The 21,001-nt window shown below is 35.2% G+C and overlaps 1 protein-coding gene across 1 annotated transcript; it reads right to left on the reverse strand.

The window, feature by feature from the left end:
• Positions 1 to 3,151: 3,151 nt before the first annotated feature.
• On the reverse strand, positions 3,152 to 18,902 carry FRG1 (FSHD region gene 1). Its single transcript, XM_019738013.2, has 9 exons — positions 18,642 to 18,902; positions 16,467 to 16,537; positions 13,802 to 13,927; positions 12,953 to 13,010; positions 11,210 to 11,324; positions 8,799 to 8,903; positions 5,376 to 5,467; positions 4,463 to 4,573; positions 3,152 to 3,257 (listed from the first exon to the last, which is right to left on the reverse strand). Exons 1-9 carry the CDS (start codon positions 18,701 to 18,703, stop codon positions 3,221 to 3,223), a joined length of 777 nt encoding a protein of 258 aa, XP_019593572.1. The 5' UTR covers positions 18,704 to 18,902; the 3' UTR covers positions 3,152 to 3,220.
• Between the last annotated feature and the right edge of the window lie 2,099 nt (positions 18,903 to 21,001).

Raw genomic sequence — 21,001 nt, forward strand, 5'->3', positions numbered from 1 at the left:
TACTAGTTGAGGAAATCAGAGGAGAGAGTGACCAAAGAATCTGGAAAGTGAGGAAATCCTGGAAAGGGGGGAGCCAGAAGGAGCCACACTGCCCAAATCTCACTGATCTCTGCCCTACTTGAAGCAACCCAGCTGAAACAAAAAACTGAATAGAGATTTCAGCTACCTAAAGGGGAGATAGAATCTGCAGGTTGAGATCAAGCAAGTTAACTGCCTACTATACCAACAAACAATTCAGAGGAACAGAATCCAGTTTCTACAATGTCTTATTCACAATGTCCAGAATACAATCTAATTATATCAGACACATGGAAGAAACATGCTCAAAAGAAAAGGCAATCAGTGGAGACCGACTCCCAGGTGACCAGATGGTGAAATTAGTGGACAAGGATTTTTAAGTAAGTTCTTATAACTCTGTCCCCAAACAAAAATCTCCTCTCCCCCCACAAACCCTTTTAATGAATGGGTAGGAAGTTTGAGCAGGGGGAAAAGGAAACTAACAACAATAATAGGATTAAGTGGATTCTAGAAGGGAAAAACAGTATCTGAAATTAAAAACTCACCAGATGGGTTTAACAGCAGTTTGGAGATGGTAAAAATAGGTCAATAAACTTGAAAATAGAAAAACTGAAATCATCTAATCTGGAAAATGTGAGCAGTCGAAACTGGGTGTGGGGTTTTTTCTTTGGTTAGTGCTTTTATTGTTTAAACTTTTTAAAAAATTGAATTATAGTTGACATACAATATATTAGTTTCAGGTGTGCAGCATAGTGATTCGCTATTTTCATACATTACATAATCACCTTAAGTCTAGTTGCCATCTGTCACCATACGGTTATGAGTGTTACTGACTGTAATCTCTATGCTGTACATTACATCCCGTGACTTATTTGTAACTGGAAGTTTGTACCTCTTAGTACTTTTCACCTATTTAACCTGTACTCCCTCCCCCTTCCCTCTGGCAACCAGCAGTTTGTTCTCTGTACCTATGAGTGTTTGTTTTGTTTTTTAGATACCACATATAAGTGAAATCATATATTTGTCTTTCTCTATATAACCTACTTTTAGACAAAGTTACTAGACTGGTATTTCAGGCAAATGCTTGGGCAGATTTCAATAGCACTTTAAACAAAATGTCTCACGATATCCTTACGTGTAAGATAAAAAAATGTGACCCAGATGACAATTTTTAGATGCATTCGGTCTGGACCTCTGCCACGCTCCCTGACTGACTTCAGTGCTGTAATGGGGGTTTGTATGAAGTGCAATGATAGAAACAGGGAAGGAACACTTATCTGTCATCTGTGATTTTTTAAAAATTCGTTTGTTGTCCTCCTTCACTAGAATATAAACTCCATGAGGGCAGACAAGGCATATTTTAAGTGTTATCTTTCTAGTTGCCAGGAAGTAGTTCTGCTCTCTGGAATAGGGGCAGGAACTGGGGGAACGTGAATGAGCATGGTGACGAGGAATCCAGGACTGCACCAGGTTCAGAAATTCAGGCAGACAGAATGTTCCAGGTCAGCGGCAGATGATCTCAGGTACCAAGCTAGTGTTGGAGGCAAACTTCCATCTCGAGGGTAGTGTTGCTCAAAGTGTGGTTCAGATCACTTGCTTCAGACGTACCTGGGATGCCTGTTAAAATGTCCATTTTGGGGCTCAATCCTAGACTTGCTAAGCCCGCATCTCTAGGGATGGGTCTTGGAAATCTATAGGGACCCTAAGTGATTCTTATATACAAAAATTGGAACTTCCATTTATTTTTAGGGGTTGAGGATCTGGCAAAAGCAAAGAATAGACTAAGTCCTAGGGCAGGTTTCACATCCTTGGCAATTTTGGCATTTCGGGCTGGATAATTCTTTGGTGTGAGGAGCTGCTGTCCTGTCCATAATTATATGTCCATAATGGCATAATTAATGCCATAGTAGGATTTTAGCAGCACCGCTAGTCTCTTAACTCTCTAGTTGTTAGTAGTACCTCCCCCCACCCCCCAGTTGTGACAACCAAAAATGTCTTGACATTGTGAAATGTCCCCTGGGAGGCAAAGTAGCACCTGATTGAGAACCACCGCTTTGGAGAATCATAGCAAGCATGTTGGCAATCTAAGAATCAGAAACAAAGGACACAGAGGGGGAATATCCAGCTATTAGCACTGGAGTTGAGTTAGGGTTAGATCTAGAGTAAGAGCTCTTTTCTAAGGTAGCTTAGCTACCTTGCTGTGGAGGGGCCATGTAACTCTAGAGTTGGTGACAAGATAAAATATAAAGGCCAAGAACTAGACATGGTCCGGCAGCTTAGGCCAGGTCTCAATCCCAACTATGCACTGGAATCAACATGGAATTGAAAAAACATAGATTCCTCAGCTAACCTAAGTCCTTTTGAAGCAGAATTTCCAGTGAAATCCAGGCATCTTATATACAACCTGGACTCTGAAACATTCACAGGGTTAGATGACATCTGAAATACCGTGTTCAGAACTCAGAGACAGGCTGGGAATAAAATTGGCTCAGCATGGCAGACCTCAGCAATACTTATTGTCTGAACCTCTTTAAAAGCCCCCATCCCATCCCACAAGTGAGGATGAAAGCATTAGGTAATATCCATTGTGGGTAAACTGGCCTAAGGAGATATCCCCAATTTTACTCTAATCCTCTGTTCTGAGCCTACTTGCTCTTTTGTGGTGTTTTTTGTTCCCACTCCACTGCCTAATTAATGCCTGGTTTCTTCCTCTCTGCTCAGAGCCCTTGTTCTGATGTGTGTTTGGTTGTGTGTGGTTTGGGTGATATTTAAGAGGCAGAATCCAAGCCTCACTGACTGATTGGATTGGGAGTTTCTAACTTCCTTTTAAAGGTATTGATTCAGCATCTATTGTGTCCAATAATGTAAAATAAGACTGTAAAGCAGTGAGATAGATTCCACAAGCTACACAAGAAATATCAGTTGCATAGAGTAGCACCTCATGTTTAGGACAGGAAATCCAGAAAAAACAACAACTCTGGAACTTTAAGTGTGTGCTCTTTCATTTTCATGTGAATCACTGCAGTTAACTAAAAAGTACATCCATGCAGAATCTCGACTGAACTTGATTAATCTTGGTTAAACTAGCTACTAGTTTCGCAGTAATTCCTTAACAGCCCAAGAACTCTGCAAAAACATTTTCATGGATTATTTTATTCAGGAAAAAAAAACAACAAAAGGAGAAGACAAACAAAAATCCTGGTCATTTGCAGTATCTATCAGCTTTCAATTTGGCTCTCCTGTTTAAACAAAGACAAATAATAAAAATTAATCTATGTAAAACATGTTATATGTAGTCAATTGCTACTAAATATAAGCTCATGCTTACAAACTCAATTTTGATTTTATTACTGTAAAATTTATAGTAAAATATTTTAATTAAAATTTTTCTTTTCAATTTTATGTTTCATACTAAATGGATTATATTCTTATGAAAGTCTTTTCCTAATCTTTAACAAATGTTGTCTAAGCAACATTTTTCAATCCACAATAGCAATTTTAATTACCTCTGAATTTAAGCATGCCCCAAACTATTTAACAGGGTGGCAATGTTGTATTTTCATAAGTGATAAGTTACAGGACATAGATCTTATTCTATTTCTTTTGAGTTCATAACCTAACTATTTTTATATCTTCTTGATTTTTTAGAACTAGATACTACATGCTAATTTGCTGAAGCGGAAAAAATTTTTACATCATTTACTGATGTCAGGTAACAACTTGATTAACTAGTTAACAGGAAATATATGATAAAGCATTATCTTTGTCAAGTAATGTAAAGAAATGTTTTAAAGGACTAATTTTGCAACACAGGACTTGAGTGAGTGGCAGGAGATTACCAAATTCTCTTTCAGTCTGGCACTTATATTTGATTTATATTTGTAAGCTCAGAGCTAAACCTCTCTACCTATTTTTTTATGTTGTAAATCTAAGACATGACTTACCTAATTAAGAACAGTAATAAATAAGTATTAACAATATATTATGGTAAATATCCTTCACACTTCTGAATTCAACTTAATAAAAGTGCTTCAATTTATTTAACTTTATACTTAGTAATTTTAAAACTATTTTTATCTAATTTTTAGGAACCTGTACTATAATAGAACCTAATGAATTCTGAAATTAGGCAAACTACTTCTTTCTAGATTTGTTCTAACAGTTATAAAAAGATGATGGTAAATAAAGTTGTGAAGTAGTTTCAGTTAAACCTGAATTTCTTACAACAAAATATACAGGCACTTGGAATCTGGGTATTTTTACATATTCTTTCTTGGTGATCTTTTCCCAGACTTATGATGTGCTTTTTAGGTAAAATTACCACATTCTTAATTAGAAAGACCAAAATTTGAGAACTATAGTAATCCAAAAAGAATACTGGTTTTATATATGCCACTTCTATTGGCTACTGAACACAGCTGGAAATAAGTAAAAATACACCTACCTGTCCAGAAGTGTTTCATGCAAAAATCCATCTTTCCGGGCCTTTTTAAGAATTTTACTGTCTTCTTTGCTTATTTTAAGTTTGTGGTCTTGGAAGCTCTGAAATTTCTTTCTGTTAAGAAAATGTGTTTCTTGAAAAATATCTCAAACTTTGATTATACATGTTTACTAAATGACCTTAAAATTTTAAAAAAGTTTTTCATTAAAATAAAAATCTAAGTGTATTGCTTTAAAAACATACAGTTTCTCAACTACAAAGATGACCTTAGTGTCCCACCATCAAGAGCAGTTGTTTGGGTAGCTGTACAAAGCCTCATTTCTGTTTTCTTTTTTAAAGAAAAAAATATTTAATAGTGGCAGCATAATCCACACAGCACAGGATAAATAATTGATTAAATTATTCAAGTAAAATAGGAAATATTCAGCTAATTAAACTTTTTGGACATCTTTTTTTTAAAAATACATGTCAATGAGATATATAAACTGTCACAAAAGCTGAGTCATGCTCAAATACTAGATTTATTAGTTTTCTTAATTTTCTCTCCTTCCCAAAGATACATCACTGTATCTTCCTCCCCAAAGAAACCAAGCCTCACTTACCAGGGAACATTAACTGGAGTCCCCTGTGTTCTGGCCATGGAACACTATTTGATTGGCAGGAGGTACTGACAAGTTACAGCCCTTCTATTAATTAATAGGGAGAATAGGTGAACCCAACTGACTAGCTTTGGAAGCTAGCAGGATAATTAGGAAAACTGAAGGCTTGAGAAAAGAAAAGCATTTAGCTCAGCGCTTTATCTTAGTTAGCATCTACATTATGCTGCCTCGTCCCATCCTTCAGGTATTTTATTTTAGGCACTTTGAGAAGCACTTCACTGTCAAATCTGTAGGTCTAAAAGGAAAAGAATACGTACACATAATTGATTTCACACTGTTTAACATTTCCTTTGTCTTCTTCTGGAATATCATCTTTTTTCTTAGTTTCTCTTTCAGCACAGGACCTAATCTGGATATTGTAGAGGAGAACCCAACACGTTACACATTAATCTTTCTCCTTCCCCACTTTACTTACTACATAAGAACATTCTAGCTGATTTCTTATACAAAAGAGGAAGACAACTGACTTGTTTAGCAGTTAGATTCAGTAAAAGGTTCTAGATACGTAGTTTTATTTATATATGTGTAATTTGCAGAAATAATTGCTACTGTATGTTTTTCTAGAGCCCTTGCATCAGAAACACTAAAGAAAAAATTATTTGAGAAACATTTTACAGATCAGATTCCTGTTGAGCAATCAGGAAATAATTTAACTAATAAATTTGGCCTCAAAGTAAATACACTAGGACCAAATTATTCGTGGTAGATAGTGTTTATTTTATAACATTGAAAGTTTAAAACAGTAGCTATTTTACTTTGTACAGGCTACTACCAAATATATTAAAACTTTTAGCATAACACAATTTGTTTTTACCTAATTGGAATCCCCCACTTTTAAATCCTCCTTATAGTCCCCTAAGTTTTAACTGATACTTACTATCACATGCCATAAATTAACAGACACAGACATAGCAATTAGGGGCAAAACAGGGGACAGTATTCAGGGCGGTGAAACTGGCAGTTTGCAACTGAAAGGATCCACATCTCCAAAGTGATCTCTGTGGCTCAGAGTGCAAATCCAAGACTGCTTAGAAAGTGGTGACCAATAATGCACGTGCCAATGATGCATGTGGCAGTTTTGGTCAGAGGGGACCTAGAAGACCTGGGAAATTCCTGGCCAGGGCCTGTACACAATACTACTTTCAGCAAGAGGAAGTGTGTTCTAAGTAGCAGCTAAGGCCAGGCAGTGAGGATGGATGGCTGGCACAGACCAGTAGAGCCTGCTTTGTAAAAGGAAGGTGGAAAGAGTCCTGGACTATCATGGCTCAGAGCTTCCAGGAACTTGACTAACCAAACAGACCCAGGGAAATTTGACAGGTACTTCATGTAAAAATGGTTTCAATTAGTGATAAATACAGCATAGTGGTTTTTCCCCCCATAGAAGTGCAAAGTGCTGCACATATATTTGCATCGTCTGTAGTAATCATACTTTTATAATGTAATCCAGATGAAAAATAATTTAAACATGATACAATAAATTAAGTGTAAATAAAATTTAAAACAGGTAAGTCAGAAATCCACCAGCACTTTTTTAATGACTTATTTCCTGAGAAGCAGTGAGGTATGGAATATCAGAGTAGTTTCTAGAGTCAGTTGGGCCTGGGTACGCATCCTGTCTTTACCATATCTAGCTGTGTGACTTTCATGAAATGATCGATCGAAACAGGTGCAGATATAAGGAGGGTCAAAGGCTGTCTCCTCGTCTGTAAAGTTTGATAATAATAGCTATCTCACAGGAACATTATGAAGATTAAAGAAGGCAGTGTGTGTGTCCCATTCAGCAGAGTGCGGGGAGCTACTAGCTTTAGTTTTGTTTATGTACTAGAAAAATATTATGACTAAAGTTTTTCAAACTATAACAAGAATATCTAAGTTCTAGATGAAAATTATTTGAGACTTTGGTGGAGCAAATGGAGAAAACTATAGATGACATACTGAAATGTCTCATTTTTGTGCTGCCTAGAATGGTATTTATTTCTCCATCAGTGAGAACTCCAAATGATGAAATGAAGAGTTATTGATATTATCATTCTTGTTTAAAAACATTACTAATATTTTGCCAGGTACAAAGAACATTAAAAGACTAAAACTGACTATTATGAAAATCAAGAACATTTAAAAAGTAAAATCAAAATATGGCATAGAACATAAAGCATGTATAGATACTTGATAAATGCTTTTAATTTATGTTGGTAGTAGAAAAACCTGCAGCATGGATTTTTATGCTCTTTTTATACGGATTAAGGCCACTTTAGAAAAGGCATTCCCCCTCCCTGACCCCATTTCTTTGAGCCTTCCTCTCTGGCCCGCCCTAAAGCATTACACACAATGAATTTGGATCAGACTAGCTGGAACCTGTGACTACCCAGCAAAGCCAAATTAGGCAAGGTTCAGAATGCTCAGCAGTGGAATGGAATGCCAAGAAAAAGAAAAACAGTGCATTAAGGAGGCAGTAGTTATTAAGCCTTAAAGGCCTTCATCAAATTCCAGTTAAGAAAACTACCTGATTTACCCATTTTGCAGTTTTATTTAGAATTTTACCTTGATATGAAGATGTCTGAACGTTTATAATGAAGTAAAACAAAGAATAGGATTGGGGAATTTAGCCTGGAAGGAACTTTTATTTCCAGCTTAGTGACTGATATCAAATTATAAACAATTTGTTTTATGTGCTTCATGTTTCTCATGTAAAAAAGACTTTTACTTATTCATCAAAACATCCAGAAGCTGAGGGCTAAAGCTCTGAAAGTGCTGTGACTTTTATACTTTGTAGTGACTAGTAACATAGATGCTCAGGTATTAAACAAACTCAAAACAACCTAGTAACCTTCTCACACATGCTGGTAGGAGCACGTATAAGTTAGTGCAACACTATGGAGGGCAGTATCTAACAAAATTACAAATGCTTATACCCCTTGACCCTATAATTCTGCTTCTGGGAATTTATCCTCAGATATACTTGCACACCTACAAAATGGTGCATATTCAAAGTTATGTGCTGCAGCATTGTTTGTAATAGCAAAAGACTGGAAATAAACTAAATTTCCATTTATAAAGAACCTGTTAAATAAATTATGGTATGTCCCTAAAATGGAACATTACATAGCTGTTAAAAAAGGAGAGAGAAAACTTTCTACATAATGATAAGGAAAAATCTTCAAGATACAATGTTAAGGGAAAAAAAATCAATGTCTAAAAGAGTGTGTAAAGGAAGCTAACTTTATTGTAAACAAGTAGAAAATTACAAATATAGTCATATTTTTACACAGAAACTCTAGAAGGGTGTAGAAGGATGGGAAACATGTTTATATATGCACATATTTAAAAATTTTTGAACCATGTGACTATATCATCTATTTAAAAAATTAAATTTTAAAATGAAGGCAAGGAAAAAAAACAGAAAATATAGGCCCAAAAAGCATGTGGAACTATTCAGAAAAAGATACTAATACATGGAGATTATAGCAAGGTAGCTCACAGATATAGTAATTTCTCTACCACATGGCACAAATAAGCCATCCGTTTTAGAATTTATAATTAAAAATAAGGCTTATTTGGAACATAATATAAAAAGTGATGAAATAAATCTTTAATAGTAAATGACCATTCAAACATTTTAAAAAGATGTAGTCACATCATATGTGTGACATGTATTAGTCTATGGAAAAAGTCATGATTACCTTTATCATTTCTTCTTCTCCTGCTGTTTTACTTTTTGCTTCTATATCACCTGCTTCATTGCATCTAATAAAGCAGCTATTTGAGGCCAATAAAGCCATTTTCCCCTAAATAAAATAAAAGAACAACAAAACATAGTTATGAGAATACCTACAAAAGAATTCTTACGTCTTGACACTAAATTTTTTCCCATGAGTCTAAAAGTAATCAGAAAAAAGAATATGGAGAAAACCTGGAAAATAAAAACATATAAAAGAAAACTAAAATCACCTATAATCTTATTTCTCAAAGATAACCACAATAAGTATTTTCAGTATATTCTATTAGTAGGAGTAAATTCTAACTAGATGAAATAAAATTGTTTCCTTTGGTCAAAAAAAGGATTTATTGAGGTTATAACTAATTTAGTTGAGTTTGAAAAAAAAAATTCACTCTAAAGACAATTAAAAATATAATGCACAATAATTTATACAAATATATTTAAAATAAATTTAAGTAAATTTTTTCTTCATAATTAGACAATATAAGAATATATCATATAAAAGCTAGTCTTTGGTGCCTTTGAATTTACTGGTTAAAACTTTAAGAATCAATATCTGAGGGACTTTTGTGTGTGGAAATATTCATATTATTTTTAGTTGTTTAATGCTCAATGTATTATACTGATTCTGATAAATAAAACTTTGAAAACTAATTTTCTTGTGTATCTAAACCTAGATTATAAATTTAATATCCTTACAAATAAAAGGTTTAATTGTAACTTGTATATGTTGCTTCTTTTGGGAAACTTTTAATACCTTAAACATCAGACAAAATATTCACAAATACAATAATTACAAAATGTGTTAAAAACCTAATATCAGATCCAGTTTCAAAAGTGCTAATAACATGGATCGGATTTAATTTCTTATTCAAGGTGGCAAGGGCTGGGTTTTCTGATCTGGATGACTCTGGGTGAGCATGGATATAGCTATAGAGTCCAAGATGATTTAACCCTGTGCTGTTGATCTTTCAGCTGAGTCACTTTTTGCAGTGAAGTTTACTTGTCACATCAAGGACCTTTGTCTCTCTTTCATTTAAATTTAAAATTTTAAAACTTTGTGTCTTCCCCAAAAATAAAGTGAAATGAAGTTCCTTAAAGTTCTGTATGAATGGCAGTTCCTGATTCCTCATCCTGACCTTATGATATATTGGCTTTTTGTGTTGATACAGTTTTCATGATAAATGTATCATTAATTTAGTAGGACCATTTACCAGGGGTTGCAATCTATTAGTGGTTCATGAAATTGATTTAGTGGGTGCTGACCAGAATTGGGGGGGGGGGAGGGAAGAGAGTAAAAGAGATAAGATAGAATAGACTATATCAGAGTGCAAAATATGTAGATAAGTATTGTACAATTCTTACTTCATTTATACATTATGTGCGTACTGGGCTGCAATATAAAAATATTTTTCTTACTGGATTGGAGTAGTCACTGCAGATTTTGTTCTAGGGGATGAGGGAACAAATCTAAGTAATAACCTCTTTTGAGGGGTGACTAGTTAATTTATCATCTTGTAAAACACTGTTGGATCCTATTTTGAATTCGTTATTGTCTATTAGCACCGGTGCTACCCAACTACCAAACTCCTCCTCTTCCACTTGATGTCCTCTAGTCCTTCCTGTTCTTGATACAGGATCTACCTTTTAGGAGTTTAGCTCTCGTATTTTTGCTCAATTTTTACTGCTCAGACAAACCGAAAAAGGAACTCATGTATTCTGAATAAACAGACATAGACTTAAACAAAATATCAATATATTGCAAATTGCGTATTTACTAAAATTAATAAAAATTAATATATCTTCCTTCTTTTGTATTAAAACTATGTTTTGTACACTATTTGCTTTTCTCTGTGAGCTTCATTATGAACTCAAAAATGTTTACAGACTAAATTAACTTCAATGAACTATTATCACTATTTTATTTTATGCACAAACTGTCACAACTTGGCCAATGGCCGTCCCCTTAAACTTGCTCCACTGTCCTCTTACCATAGTCCCTAATGTTTCTGAAAGCATCCTTAATTTCTGCTAAGAAGAAGATATCCCTGAACTATCCTATTTTCCTTGCCCCAAGATGTAAAATTGGTCACCCTCTGAGGAGTCCTGGTTCTTTAATGAAAAATAAGAGCCCCAAATCTAGGCACCAAGAGTGTACAGAAATGACAATGGGCAAAGTACTAGTGCTATTTTTGTTGCAGTATTTTTTGAGATCTTTTTAAGGTTATGAGTTCATAATTATTTTTTCCAATTTCATGCATTATATTATTGCACTCTGCTTTTTTTGGTTTTTTAGAATATATGCTCTCGTTGACTGTCAAAGACTTTCTCTTACATTGACAAGAAACTTTTATAAATAATACTAGCACTTACATCTTGAAAGACTGGTTCCCATTGTTCTCTTGGTCCAATTGCATCTGAACGCCCAACAACAAGTCCATCTGAATTGATACCAAGGTATTTTCCATAGCCAGATTTCAGGGCAATTCTTCAGGTTAATAAAACAGATAAATGTTAAAAACTGTGAGAAATATGGATCATAAAAATAGTATGTGTGTGTATTAAAAATTCAGACTAGCCATAACCCAAATGTTCAAAAGCCACATGTGGCTAGTGGCTATCATATTGGACAGTGTGATTCAATATATATAACTTGATATTCTGCTTTCCAGTATAAGCATTATATCTTAGCAAATTTTTTCTAAATGCATTATTCTTCAAATATACTACTTTTAATAGATATATAATGTTCTATTATAGATGTATTAAAACTTATTTTTTTTTGCTATTTTAAATAATGCTGCTGTTACCTTTTCTGTACATAAAATTGCTGATTTATCCTTAGAAGAGAGTCCTATTAGGGAAATTATTGGATCAAAGCGCATCAACTTTAAAGCTTCTATTATATACTGCTATACTGCTTTCCAGAAAACATTTGTGTCAACTTCATTCTCACCTCAAATTAGGAGAGTATCTTTTTTACCATGGATCTGTTAACATTATGGCTTTTAAATAAAATTAGAAAATCTGATATGGGAATAATGGTATCCTACTTAGTTTGCATTTTAATTATTTTGAGTGACATTTGTACTTCTTTTTCTTTTTAGTTTTTAAATTATCTTTTTCTCCATTTTTCTACTAGGGTCTTATTGTTTTTCTTAGTGTTACATATGAATCCTATACATACCTAGGGAGAGCAAAAACTCACTGCCTGAAAATTTTTGCTGAAAATATTTTCCTCATTTGACTATTTTGTTTATATTTTTTGTTTTCAACTGTAAAGAAGTTTGTATTTATTGATATTTCTTCTTCTGCCTTTGTCCTTTAAAAGTCATTCACCATACTTACTGGCCATTCAAAGAAAGTATAGAAATAATCTCTACTGAGGCTTTTTAAAGAAAAAAATATGATTTCTAATGTTTTAGCTTACCAATCCCCTGTGATGCCAGGGATTGACTTTATACTCATTTATAGACTAATGATAATATGAGTTATTATCATGTTGATGTAGCTAATTACTAAAACACTGAAATTCAATTTCTATATCTACTACCCAAAGTATCATTCTATGCCTTTGCACTGAGAATAAAAAAGCTCAGCTTATAAAATAACTGTAAACATAGTGAATATATTCTTTTGGTCTTTATGACTATGTGACACTCTGTGGGGGTTTCAACAATATTCCTTTTTTTTATAATCCTGTTTGTCCCTTGACTTCTGACCAGTGAGTTTATATATCATAGCAATAGCAAAGTCTTATGTTTGTTTTCTTCACGTCTTTCTAATCTATATCTTATTTGCTCTGTGACATTATTAATCTTCATTTTTTCCAGCATAGTAATATATACTGCTAGGAATCAATGTACGCTTTTATCTGGGGCTTTAATTCTCTTATAAAGACACACTTATTGCAAATGTAATTTAATAATGCCTAAATATCTACTGGATATATAAATAATGTTTTATTTTTAAAATGTCACAAAATACACTTTTCAAAAAAATTGTTTTTTAAATCAAAATTACTCTGTGGGCTTATGTTAGCTAGACATTGGAATTTTTAATGAATGAAATTAAAGAAATAAAAGATTATTAATTGTAAGTTCAACTCAGGCTTACCTGGAATCAGATAATTTGACAGCTGTAAACTGCTCTGGAGGACTAGGGCCCTCATCAACTACAGGAGAAAAAATATTTTGAAATAAATCTGACATTTGTTATAAATAATTATGTAAAGATACTCTTTAGCTATTAAACAGTTTTAAAAACTTAAAAAATAAGTCTTTCTTTTAAAATTAAATATAAGAATTATAGTATTAATATTATCAAGATCTACTTTCTCTTCTATAACTACAGTGTTAGTTTTACTCAGTAAGATAGGTCAGTATGGTACTTATTTAGTCGCTTCCAAAGTATTTTTGTGTGTGTCTGTTTTAAAATGCAGTCAGTATGTAGACAAATAAGCACTTAATATTTTTTAAAAAACTAATGCTTTAATTTATTCAAAGGATGGCCATTCAGACCAAAATATATAGCTCTTTATCTTCTAATTACTTCATATCTCATTAATGCTTTCTCTGATGGGCTAAAAGGGAATGAGAACACTTTAAATTGTTAACCATGCTCCGGGTTAGTTTTGGCAAAAAGTCTGAATACAGGAATTCAAATCTTTGACTCAGCCAGGTTTTTTCTTTGCACATATTATTTGAATTATCATATTATTTTTGATTTCCATAAATACTTTTCTGAACTATAAAGAATGATTTCAAATGCTTATACTGGAAAGAGGGAGTTGCCAATAATTGGTAAACATAGACGAAGGAAAAAAAGTGGAAGAGTCAAATGCAATGGATCCATTCCTTTGGAATATACTTGAGATTAGTTAGAATTTGGCCTAAGTGAACAAATTCAGTAAAATATATACTTTACGTAACTTTTTCCCTTCCATCACTTCTATCAGATACGAACCTTCTTTATGTGGCGCTCCTAGTGTAAAAAGTCCATTGTCAAGTGCGTGTATGTAAGTTCCTTTATCCATTTCAATTGCTATGGTTCCTGAAATTTCACCGAAGTTTGTGACTGTCCACCAGATTCCTAAAAAAGAGAGTTAGTACTTAAAATGTATGTTTTAGATTTGACACAAGGTTCTTGTTGCTGTTGTTATAACTTACTTTCTAAAACCTTTTTTATTTTTCAGTTGTAAGAAGTAATACCAAGATCCTGTATACCCCTTACTTACTTTCTCTCAATGATAACATCTTGCATGACTTTGATGTTCACAGTACAATATCAAAATCAGGATAGACATTGATACAATCCATTAAATTAATAACATCTCAGGCTAAAGGTCAATATACAGAAATCAATTGCGTATCTATATATTAACAGCAAACAATTCAAAAATAAAAAATTTAAATTCTATTTACAGTAGTGTAAAATTAAAAACTACTTAAGAATTTAAAAAAGACATGGAAGACCGCTACACTAAAAATTGCAAATTATTGAGGGTCAATGTTGTTAAGATGTCAATTTTCCCCAGCTTCAATATAATTCTTCTAGAAAACTCAATAGGCTTTACTGTAGAAGTGAAAAACTGATTACAAATTTGTATGGAAATATAATCTACAATAGTCAAAACAATCCTGAAAAAGAAGTATAAATTTGGAGGATTCACACCATCTGATTTCCAGACTTTATTAAGTGACAGTAATCAAGACAAATATATCAATAGAACAATAGACAAACCAATGGAAGAGTCTAGAAATAGACGAACACATACGTATAAAGTCAACTATTTTTTGACAAAGAAACCAAAACAGTTTAATGGGGAAGAGGAAAGTCTATTCAACAGGCATGCTGGAGCAACTGGCTACAAATATGAAAAAAAAAGAAAAGAACCCCAACCCCTACCTCACACCATACCAAAAATTAATGTGAGATGAGTTACAGATCTCATGTAAAACCAAACCTATGAAGCCTTTAAAAGAAAATGTCGAGAACATCAATGTGACCTTGGGGCAAGCAACAATTTCTTAGAATGGAGAAATAAGGTGGTAGCCATAATAGGAAAAAAAAAAAAAAAAATCACAAAAATTAAAAACTTCTTTATAAACAGTAAAAACTTCTGCTTATTAAAAAAAAAAAAATCCCAAAAACAAAACAAAACAAAACAAAAACCACCATTAAGAACATGAAAAGTCAAACCCCAGACTGAGGGAAAAGACTAATAACAGAATTTTAATACTTTCTTGGTGGGAGTGTAAAATGGTACAATCACTTTAGAAAATCTTTGGCAGTTTCTCATATAGGTGAATATTCACGTATCGTTTGACACAGAAATTCTACACCTAGATATCTACCCAAGATATTTACCCTAATTTTAGAATTGTTGATTTGCTATTTCAAAAATATGTGAGATTTTTCTAGAATATTAGCTTTATACAATTTCATATAAAACGTAAAGGAGACATAATTTATGAAGTTTAAAAAATGTAACATGCCAAGTTTTAAGAGAAATAATTGCTTTAAAGTATAGGTGTGGAAAGGATAGGACTAAATGGAAAACAGGCTGTTTAAGTATGTTTAAATCAGTTTATTTCTGGTACCCTTTATAGGCTACATTGATTTTCTTCTGTTTAAGATTTTCACTCATTTCATAGTATACAAAATAATTATTTTTACTGTGATTTCTTTTAGGGATATACAAATCACTGGCTTCTACAATTAAAATGCATACACATTGAAAGAAAATACAGTAGGTCCTCGAATAATGTTGTTTCTTTATAACACTGGTGAGGAAACAAAACTGATTCCTGGCTAGGGCCACACTGTCTGTACGGGGTCTGCGTGTTCTCCCCATGTCTACATGGATTTTTTCCGGATATTCCAGTTTCCTCCCATATCCCAAAGATACGCACATTAGGTCAACTGGTGTGTCTACATTGTCCCCATATGATTGAGTGTGGGTGTGAGTGCCCCTGCAATGGAATGGTGTCCTGTCCAGGGGCGGAAAATAAATATCTTACTTGTTTTTATTAATCTTTCTTAAATGTATGTGTAGCTCACATTTTTTTCAATGTTTAATATTAGAAGTGTTTGGGGTCTTTATTTAGAAGTTTGGTGATGTTTTTGTGCCCAGAAATATGCTGTTGGAACTCCACTCTTGTTTTTATCAATTAACCTAAGGTGAAATCGGTTTCTTTATACTGTATGTCCTTTTGCTTAAAGTTGTAGTTTCCAAGAAACTATCGATAAGGATAAGTGAGGACTTACTGTAATTTGTAAAATATATTTGGTTAAATAATATTTACCTATATCAGGCCTTTAAAATTATATATTAGACTCTCTGGGCTATTAAGTAGTCTAATGGCACCTGTTAAATCAGAGTGATGTTTCCTCTCCTCTGTGTTTTGTTCTCATAATAAAGAAAAGGCATCAAGGACATCTACTGTGTTAGAGAATAGAAGAAATCTACAACTGTACATAATACTTGAGCATTCTAAGACAAATATGAGTAGGTCATAAATTCCTTCTATTTTCTTTTAATTACTTATGTCTAACTAGGAAAATATTCTTAAAGGGATCTCAACCAATGTTAACTTTTCTCAGAATAAAGTATAGAAAACTGACTCACCAACAATATCAAGTTGGGTCTCTTCATCATCTTCTCTTTTTCTCTTCTTCTCTTTGTTCTTTTTCTTCTTACTACAGGAGGTAATTTATATAGATGAGTTTAGGTATGTTGATTTGCATATTAAATATCACGAGATGGAATCTTGGAAGAATCTTTTAAGCTGTACGTTGATTTACAAATTATTGAGTTATAATGATTTACACTGATATACCTCTTACTTTAACATTGAGAAGTCCCTTCAGATCCTGTACATATTACATTATAGTTAATTAAGAGAACAGATTCTGGAGCCAGCCTACCTCATTTTAAATCCTGATTCTGTCACTTCTTAGGTCTGTGTTTTACTTAAGCTGTCAGTCAGTTTCCCTACCTGTAAGATGAGGATAATTTTTTTTTTTTAACTTTTATTCATTTTAAGTGTGTTTTTCCAGGACCAATCAGCTCCAAGTCAAGTAGTTGTTTCAATCTAGGTGTGGACGGCACAGCTCACAGTGGCCCATGTGGGGATTGAAACAGCAACCTTGTAGTTAAGAGCACCAGCTCTAACCAACTGAGCTAACCGGTGCCCCGAGGAGGATAATTTAACCCAACTCTTAGTCACTGTGAGGATTAAAAGCATGTACCTTCATACATTGCTGGTGCAGCTGCTTTGGAAAATAGCTTGGGATTCCTCAAAACGTTAAAGCCAGAATTACTGTATGACCTAACAGTTCTACTCCTAGGTATATAACCAAGAGAAATGAAAATATATTTCCACACAAAAACTTGTAGAAAAATATCTATAGGCGCATTATTCATAATAGCCCAAAAGTGGAAAAACCCAAAGCTCTATCAACTGATGAATGGATAAACAAAATGAGTTATATCCATACAGTGGAATATTATTCAGCATAAAAGGAATGCTACAACACAGATCAACCTTGAGAATGTTATGCTAAGAAGCCAGATACAAAAGGCCATATAGTGTATGATCCCATTTATATGACATATTCAGAATAGGCAAATACACAGAGACAGAAGGCAGACTAGTGATTGCCAGGGATTGGGGGTAAGAGAATAGCAGGAGTGACTGCTTAATGGGTAAGGCATTTCCTTCTGGGGTGTTGAAAATGTTCAGCAACTAGATAGTGGAAACCTTGAGAATATACTGAAAATCACTGAATTGTACTTTAAAAGATTGAATTTTATGTTACCTGAATTATATCTCAAGAATAGAAAAAAATTCCAGGAGAGATTTAAAAAGTTAATATATGAAGTGCTATATATGTCTTAATTATGATCAAGTTACAACTACAAGAAGATACACTTATTTGCATTTTCATCATAAAGTACGTTTTCAGAAGCTAAATCTTCCCTCCCGCCAGCAAAATGCATACAGTAAAGGTTTCAGACTTATTCAGCATAAATTTCTCATGATGCCAGACCCTTAGGCAGAGTTGTCAAGGGCTTCAGCTTGCTCCTTGACACTTTTCCCTCTCAACTATAAGCAGCAAAAACTCTTGTTTATCACTGACACCAGGAAGAGTGGGCAAATATCTTTTCCTAAAAAAAACTAACAATCATTATTTACTGCACACGTTAATTCATTTAATCCTCATAATAATCCTTTTAGAGTATCATTAATCCCTCTTAATAAATGAGTAAATGGAAGCTCAAAGATATTAACGAACTTGCCAAATCACAAAATTAGTAACTGGTGGAGTCCAGATTCGAGACCAAATCCCTATCAAAATCCACATCTGCATAATGCATTACAAATTAATCAATAGTTATTTTTAGGGGGAGAAGGAGACAATGGTGAAAATAAGTATCCTCAATAAAGGAACTTATTGTTATGACCTACGTCATCAGACGAATGCAGACCCACAAGAAGGTTGGGGCGCGGGGCGCTCACCAGAGGAGCCAAATTGTGGCTCCTGGGCTATTGGTCTCGCTCTCCTGCCTCCTCAATCTTCGGGGCGCGACAGCTGGGACTGGTCTCTGCGGCCTGTCTCTCCAGCTCTGTACAGGCGGACTGAGCCGCCGCCGCATCTGACCACCCGCGCCAGGAAGCCAGGCCCAAGGCTGGGGGACCACATGGCAGCTAAGGCTGCCGTGAGACTCACGGGGGTGTCGGAGGGCGGACGCTTGTCAGAAAAGAGGGGAAGACTTTTCCGCCCAAACTTCTGGCCTTACCTCTTAGCCTTGGTTCCCTTGAGCACGAGTTTGGTGGACTTCACATAGGAGTACTCGGCCATGATTCTGGTGACACTTCTGTACAAAGAGATGCGAGCTGGCTCAGGATAAAATACCTCGACTGGGGCAGGAAGGGCGAGGGAGGCAGGCAAGTGCAGACGGAGCGCGGACTCCCTGAAAGCAAACGCAACAGCAGCAGTGGAAGCGTCCTTCCACAAGCCCTGGTCTTCCTCGCCCGAATGTTGGGTCCCAGATGAAGAATTCTACTTCCTGTTTACTGTCCGGGGCTACGGCAGCGGCAAAGGGCCGAAAGAGTCACGTTCGTCGCTCTGTCGTGAGAATTCCTGAATGTGAAGGAGACGCGCCCTCTGCTGGTCGTAGCGGGTCTAACACCCGTGGGTGGCGTCTCAGGGCTCTGTTGAGATCGCCTCCTGCTAGGTCACGGGAGGAAGTGACAGTTTGATCAGCCAGAGGGTGAAATGACTCAATCAACTCTCCCTGTGCTTCAATCATCGGACTGGGCCTGGCTGCCCGGCGCCGCCGAGTCCATTATCTGGCCTTGGACGGCTTTACAAGCCATTTCAATTCCATAAACGTTTATTGTAATGTTTTAATTAGGGAGACGTGGGTGATGTACTACAGGAAACAATTAGGGAATAAAGTAAAAAATAATTAAGTGTCAAAATGTGGGCGGCAGATTTCACAAGGTACTGTAGAAATTTGGGTGGAGGTGGGGTGGGAAGTTGAAATTGAAAACTAATGTAATCAGAGGAGTCTTTCTGTGTAAGGTGGATCTTGAGAGAGGCCTTCACAGCCTCAGTCACTTAAACATTTCTCCTGCTCCAATCTCTTCAACAGTTTTGTAAGCCTGTTTTCTCTCCCTTCCAAACTATCTTCTATAGTGCTACCTGAGTCATCTTTCTGAAGAAATAGCTGGTCACTATCCCCCCTACCTAAAGCAAAAGCAGCCTATTGCTTTCTGGAGGAAAAATACTAGCATCATTTAATAAAGTATTGACGATCTGGCTGCTTTACCCACCACTAAAACTCCTGCCACCTTAGTTCCAGACACACTAAGTTATTGGAAATGTGTGAATGCTCTGTTTGTTTCCGCTGCCTCGACTGTTGCCCTTTCCTCTTACCCACCCTCTTTACTTGGCCCCTTTCTTCAACCTTTTAAGACACACTCAGGCATCATTTTTATTCAAAAAATCAGCTTTGAACAACTGTCTGCATTTCCCCAAATACCTACATTTCTCATTCTATAGCTTAATTTTGTGTGTGTGTGTTTAGGGCCAGAACTGTAGCTCATTCCTCCTTATTTCACCTTTACCTTACCCAATGCCCGCTTCAGAGTAGACCCTGCATAAATGTCTGTTAAGGTATTCAGATTCTACAGCCTGAAGTTAAGCTGCAGGTTAATGAAGAGAGTGAAACAGTTTGAATGGGACTGGAGTAGAGAGGAGAGGTTGCGGTAGAAAAACAGAAAGAGAAAAATTGGGTGGGTAAGGAAATATCACATCATGGAGACCATTGGAAATCAGTTTCTTCTTTACTTATCAGTCATCTCGGAAGACACTGTTCTTGGTGATAAGATTATACAAGAGATGCTTCGACTCAGGGCCTAATCTTAAAGGCTTTCATCTAAGTAAATAATGTGCAGTGAGAGTCAGTACAACATATAGTTAAGAATGTAGCTTCTGGAGACAGCCTGCTTGGGTGGACCTTGCTCTCTCTTTAGAAGCTAGATGAGTTTGGGCAAGTTATTTAACCTCCACATTGTATACTTACATTTCTTCAGCTATAAAATGAGATGATACCTCCTAGGGTTATGGTGAAGATAAAGAGAATTAATATAGAAAAACACTTTCTAAAGTTCCCAATAAATAGTCAGTGCCTCATAAATATTAGCTATTATTATTAGATATCGAAGTGCCCTGCGAAAGTTACAAAAAAATGTTGCAGCAGGTATGGTGGTTACATGTGGCAGGAGTAGGGACTCCTATTTTGTTCTAGGGATCAGGAGAAGCTTAATAGACAAAGTGGCATCTGAGAAGAGTCTTGAACAATGGGCGGGATTTTGATAGATGTTGTTGGGGAGGATAGGCATGTTTGATGGAGGAAGCAGTATGGACAAAGGCCTGGAGACAGAAGAGTACGGGGCTTGTGTAAGGAGCAGTAAGTAGCCCTGTTGGTTGGACCACAGGATGTGTAGAGTGGTGGGAACTAGGATTGAGAAGGTAAGTTGGGGGTCATTTTGTAGATGAAGAATTTGAATGAAATCAGTAAGCAGTTGAGAGTGATTAAATAGAGAGTGTGTGTGTGTGTGTGTGTGTGTGTGTGTGTGTGTGTGTGTTGAT

The sequence above is a fragment of the Rhinolophus sinicus genome, linkage group LG04 (assembly GCF_036562045.2).
Source record: "Rhinolophus sinicus isolate RSC01 linkage group LG04, ASM3656204v1, whole genome shotgun sequence".
NCBI classification, from domain to species: Eukaryota; Metazoa; Chordata; class Mammalia; order Chiroptera; family Rhinolophidae; genus Rhinolophus; species Rhinolophus sinicus.